Here is a 6014-nt window from a genome sequence, read left to right on the forward strand (position 1 = left end):
TGATAGAAATAGTACTAGTGGCACATGTAACTTCCTAGGACAATCCTTAGTATCTTGGTTCTCAAAGAAACAAAACTCCATAGCCTTATCAACCGCTGAAGCTGAGTATGTAGTAGCCGAAAGTTGTTGCACACAAATTCTATACATAAAACAACAATTAAAAGACTTCAATCTAAATTATAAAACAATTCCAATAAAGTCTGATAACACAAGTGCTATAAATATATCCAAAAATCCAATTTCACACTTAAGAACCAAACATATAGATATAAGGCATCATTTCTTGAGAGATCATGTCCAAAAAGAGGATATAATTCTTGAATTCATTAATACAAGTGACCAATGGGTAGACATTTTTACAAAACCCTTAAGTGAAGAAATATTTATACACATTAGAAGAGAACTTGGGTTAATACATAGCAGAGAAGTGTGTTAGAAAAGTAATTTCAAATTTTTTCGATCTTCGCTTGTCTGAACTAAGAACTTCAGGTGACTTAACACTGTAGTAAACAGGTTCAGATGACTGAACCTAGAACTTCAGACGACTGGGAGGCTCCTGACTTTTCAAATTCCAAAACTAAAACTCTTCAGATGCATGAAGATAATCACCAGTCATATGAAGTTTCGGGATTTAAATATAAACATCATCTTAAAACCCTAATTTCATCCTTCTAAAATTCATTGTTCTACTCGTCCGAATCTAGTTCTCTCCATTTCTCCTTAACCTCACCCAGAAATCACTCAATCCAAAACTTGTTTCTCTTTTCTAAGGCTCATTCCACGACACCTAGGGTTTCTACAATCTAGTTTCTTCATCGAATATGCCTCGTATTGAGCACACATCCAATCGTGGCTCCTTGTCTGGGAGAGATGCACAAAATCTTGACAAATGGCTTGTTGCTCCCCAAGCTAAGCTTTGTTACCATGTGTCCCTCGGCACCATAGACCCTATTCTAGGTAAAGTATTAGATGTCTCGTTCTTAAATACTGAATTCCCAAATATCCTTCCGTTATTAAAAGCAATAGGATGGTTTGATTTTGTTACCCAGTAACCAAAAGGCATTTTCCCTCATCTTATGAAATTTTTTTATGCCAATATGACTAATGAAAATGGGATTATTTCCTTCGAAGTCGAAGGGAAGAAAGTCTTGTTGAATTCTGAAATCTTGTCTCCTATTTTCAAAATTACTCCAGGCGACTTTAATTGTCTTATGTTTGCTCAATCTTGGATTCTAGAACAAAGGTTTACCCCTAAAACCTTCCTCCCATTGATTATGGAAAATGAACCTATATACTTTTGGCATCCTCCTTTGTATAAACAACTCAGTTTAAAAGCCCAAATTTTACACAAAATTGTAGCAAATAACATTCTACCTAAACAAGGTTCGTTTGATCACCTTTTCTATATTAAGTGCTTTCTCCTTTGGTGTCTTCTTAAAGGGAAGAAACTAGATTTGGCTAGTTTAATTATCAAATGGATATTGGAAAAACTAGAGTACTCCCGAGTTGTCCATCTCTATGGAGGTGTCCTTACTCTTCTTTTTGCCCACCTTCAAGTCTCAAAGAAGTTCAAAATTCTTCATAAAAAGAACTCGCTATGATCTTTTTAATGAGACCTATCTCAAACAAATGTGGTATGACAAAGGTAGCTTGGGTTGGTATTTAAAATCAAGTAGAATTTAGAGAGCACCTACAGCCTTAGCCTCAGTCTCAGCAACAACTAATTATTCTCCCACACGGGATCTAGGATCCTCTCACAATACACCATCATGGTTCTTATCATTTCAAAGGGACTTCTCTAGTTTCTCATCTGAAGTGCGCACTGGACTTCAAAATATTAAAGAAAAAGTTACATCCCTTGATCAGCGCATCACTCACATTGAGAAGTATCAGGCTAGATCTTCTAGGGGAAGTGATCCTATGGATATTAGCTCCGCCCCCCAAAGTGAGGATGATGGTTCTGATGAAGAAACTGAGGACACTGAAGAAGGTTCTGCAAAAGAAGGCAGCCAGGAGAAAGAAGTAGGAACTAAAGAAGAAGGAAGCCAAGAAGAAGAAGAAGAAGACGAAGGACAAGGAGACAGCTCTGAAGAAGAAGGATAGGATCATTAGGAAACACCTAGCATAGATTACTAGTTACTATGTATTTTTCTTTTGCTTGTAACTCAGGTGTTTGCAGTATTGGTACTTTGACTCTTTTTGTTGTAAACATATCTTGATTTTTGGTTGTTACAACTTGTTATGTAAGCACTTCCTTGATGATTATAATAATATCTTTCCTATTATGTATTACTTGTTTTTGTTCATTTTGAATAATGGCAAAGGGGGAGAAAGGTTATTAGCAAAGATAAAATGCAAAGAATGTCAAAGTAATAAAATTATAAGTACAAAGAATACATGGACATATGAACCTGCAAAGACTTATATTGGCATGACATGTTTCCTTGGTTATCTTGTTTATTTTTTATTGGAAGCTCATAGTAAGGGGGAGTATTTTTTTCAAAGAAACCTTTATCTTTGCTCCTTGTTTGTCATCATAAAAAAGAGAGGGATCATTGACCTAACTAGGCTTTTCAATCAGTTTGGTGATAACAAACAAAGGACATTTTAACTTGGAATGTTTGAGTCTTGATGTTTCAGGAAAACAAGGATCTTTGTGGACCATCAAGTTAGATAAACTAACAAGTGATCCAAAACGAAGCTTAAAACAGCACAATACTGATCAAAGCATGGGAAGCTAAAACTAGCTTAAACAAACAATCCATGGGATTTCAAAGCAAAAAGAAAGTGGACGATCTCAAGATTAGCATATAAGGTTTTAGGAAAAACAATGTAAGTACTTCAAAGTCTAAATATCTCTTGAAATATTTTTTGAAACTTTTAAAGGGAGTTATATGGACTTAGAGAACTATTTAAAAATATTGGAATAAGTTTTATAAAGAATGAATGAAAGAAAGTAAAACTATTTTTATTATTGAAAGTTAATATTCAAAAAGAAATCTGTTCAGAAGCCTGAAGCCTTGTTCAAAAGCCTGAAGTGACAACTTTAGATGACTGAACTCCAAGTTTGGTTGACTGAGAAATAGAAACTAGTAGAAGCACTTCAGATGACTGAACCTTGACCTCGGTCATCTGAACTCAACTCTTCGGTCATCTGAACCCTATCCTCGGTCAATTGACTCTGTATCTAGTTCATTTTGTTCAGACTTAGGAACTTCAGATGACTGAACTCGAGTGTTCAGCCATCTGAACACTGTTAACAGGCAGAAAATTTTAAAACTTTATTTTTTAAATTTGAGTTGCTTGGCCTCCAATGTTTCTACAAACTTGGGAAATACAACAAGGAAACTTGTCTGAATGCCTATAAATACATGGTCTTCCAATTCAAAACACAACGAAGTATTGAAAAATCTGCCATAAGCTATCTTGCTCTCATAGTCTCAACTTGCTCATCTTTTGCAAACTGAAAGTGCTGGTGTTATAAGATCAATGATCATCAATCCCTGAGTTATTCTTGCTAATTTTTCATCTAGAGAAAAGGGAGTTTGGTGAAATCCATTCTTAAGCTTCAAAAGTGTATTTCATTCTTGATATTTAATTTTTGAAGTACATAGATTTGAATTGTACTAACTTGCTTTTTGTGTGAGCATTCTTTGTACGTAATCCTCTTATTGTTTCTCTTGTAGTTTTTGGACAATTCTAGGTTGTTGGATCGTTGACCAAGCGAGATTACATCGTTTGGAGAAGGCAGGCTCTAGCCTTAACAAAGGAGTGTTGTAATTGGTGTTGTTCTGCCTGGTAAAGGAACTGTGATAGTGTAACCCTTCGGTAATTTGCCAAGGGCGAGGACTATGTTGAAGCTGAACCTTGTAAAATCTTTGTGTCTCTCTCTTCCTTATTCATTGTTTTTCTGCACAAAATATATTTGTGTATACTAAAGTGCAAGTTGCAGGGCTTGAGATTAAAATCAAAGGAAGACTCTTGATATTTAGAAAGTACGTTTTGATTAACTGTTTGCGGAAACCCAAAAGGGTGTATGTTCATTAATTTTTGGAAATCTTAATTAGGAGAAGCACAAACAAAGGTTTCATCCAAAGAAGGTTGCAAACATTTACACGGTAGCTAATAAAAGGCTTAACAAACTTGCATGATTGTTTGAATACTTTGGTAAATTGTTTTGTGTGTTTAAATTTCAGTATCTTGTGGTGTATGGGTTTTTGGTTGTGGTTATTAGTTGATTGATTTATTTTTATTATTGTTGTATTAAAACAAGTAAAGTTTTAGAAAAGGTCAAAATATTAAAATAAACCAATTCACCCACCCTCTTGGGATAGCTATCCTAATTTCAGGATATGATAAGCTCGATGTAGTCTCAATGTCAACTCTCAAAATAATGCTAGTATATCAATCACAATGTGAGAGTATATGTGTTAATATCTTTGTGTCAAGATAATAATATCAATCACAAGATGCAGTAATAAAGATCTTCAGTACACAAGAAAATATCTCGAAAATATATTTCTCAAAACCACCCATAAGAGATATTTGAAATCGGTTTGTAAAAAATTATTTCACAAACAAAGTACAATGCAAGCTCTTGAGTATTGCAATGATGATGCAAAACTCACAAGCTCTAAGGTGTTTTTCCAAGGAAGATTTATTAACAAAGTCTCCAAGAAAAACTCAAAGCTTACTCTCAAATAAAATAATCTCAATCAAACAGATCAAATGAGAGTGTAAGCTTTATAAGATAATCACAAGAACACTCTTACTAAACGATTTTTGAAATAAGAATGAATAAGAATGGAAGAGGAGAGATTGAATGTGAAAAATAGGGTTTTGGAATTTTAGAAAGAATTTGCTAATGATATTTGCTAATTGGGTGCCAATGAAACCAAATTAGGGAGTATATATAGACACCCAAAACAATATAACCATTCAGAACCTATTTGGTATTTTTGAGAAAATTTAAATATCGTTAGAAAAAATTAACCATGTTTTAACCTCGGTAAAATTTGAGTAACTCGAGATTTTTGGTCGACCATTTTTAAGGTTTGGCCGACCCGATTGCTCAGATCGATCGATAAGGGCATTTTTGAGCTGAGGTTTTGGTCTACCAGATTTGAGGTGATTTTGGACCTCCGATGTTTGGTCGACCAGGTCAAGTTCGGTTGACCAAATTTCATAGGTTTGGTTGACAAGGGCGTTAGGAAATCCCCACATGCCAGCTCGGTCAACTAGAGCGTTGATGTTCGTTTTAAGATTGGTCAACCAGATGGTCAATTATTTGACCCTCAAGAGGTTCGGTCAACCAAAGCTGCCCTGTATGTTAGGGTTCGATCGACTAAACATACTAACTTTGTGCATTCAAGTCCTAATGTCATTTGAAGTCACCCCTATTCACATAATAATTAATTCTAAGTTATAGGGGGCTTTTTCATGCGATGTTTTGGGACCTATGGCCAGTCCAAGGTCTTTAAGCTTATCTATCCTATTAACTCTATGAGTCTAATCTCGTTTTGATCATGAAAAAACCAATGTTTCTCACCTGTGCACTAAGCTTCTTGAACAGGTTTATCTTTAGCATGCACTGTTGGTAGGAACTCGAGCAAGCTATACGAACTGTGAAAATCAAGCTTCCTTTATAGCGTTTAAAGAATTGAAAGAATGAAGACCTATTTTCTACTGTATTTGCATTCATTTTTATATTGGTTTGTAATAATTTATATCGGTCTTTAATAATCTCTGCATGTCATGCATGTAGGTAATTGTAAGCTCAACATGACTATAGATTGACCATAGGGACCGAATGACCTTAGGGCACCCTTTGGTAGACCAACACTAGATTTTTTCGGTGTCCTCAAATGGCCTTGGCAAAGACCTTAGGTCCTTAAACATATACACTAATAAGTCCTCATAATATCTTGCCATCCAGGGAGTCAGATTGAAATAGATTGAACATAAAAGGGATAAAATGAGAGAGGTCGAGCAACCGAACCCCAGGAGTTCAAAAC

General features: G+C 35.1%; 1 protein-coding gene across 1 annotated transcript; it reads left to right on the forward strand.

Moving 5' to 3' along the window:
- Nucleotides 1–821: 821 nt before the first annotated feature.
- On the forward strand, nucleotides 822–2103 carry LOC131167404 (uncharacterized). Its single transcript, XM_058126213.1, has 2 exons — nucleotides 822–957; nucleotides 1748–2103. Exons 1-2 carry the CDS (start codon nucleotides 822–824, stop codon nucleotides 2101–2103), a joined length of 492 nt encoding a protein of 163 aa, XP_057982196.1.
- The last annotated feature ends 3911 nt before the right edge of the window (nucleotides 2104–6014 follow it).

The sequence above is a fragment of the Malania oleifera genome, chromosome 11, assembly GCF_029873635.1.
Source record: "Malania oleifera isolate guangnan ecotype guangnan chromosome 11, ASM2987363v1, whole genome shotgun sequence".
In the NCBI taxonomy this organism is placed as follows: domain Eukaryota; kingdom Viridiplantae; phylum Streptophyta; class Magnoliopsida; order Santalales; family Ximeniaceae; genus Malania; species Malania oleifera.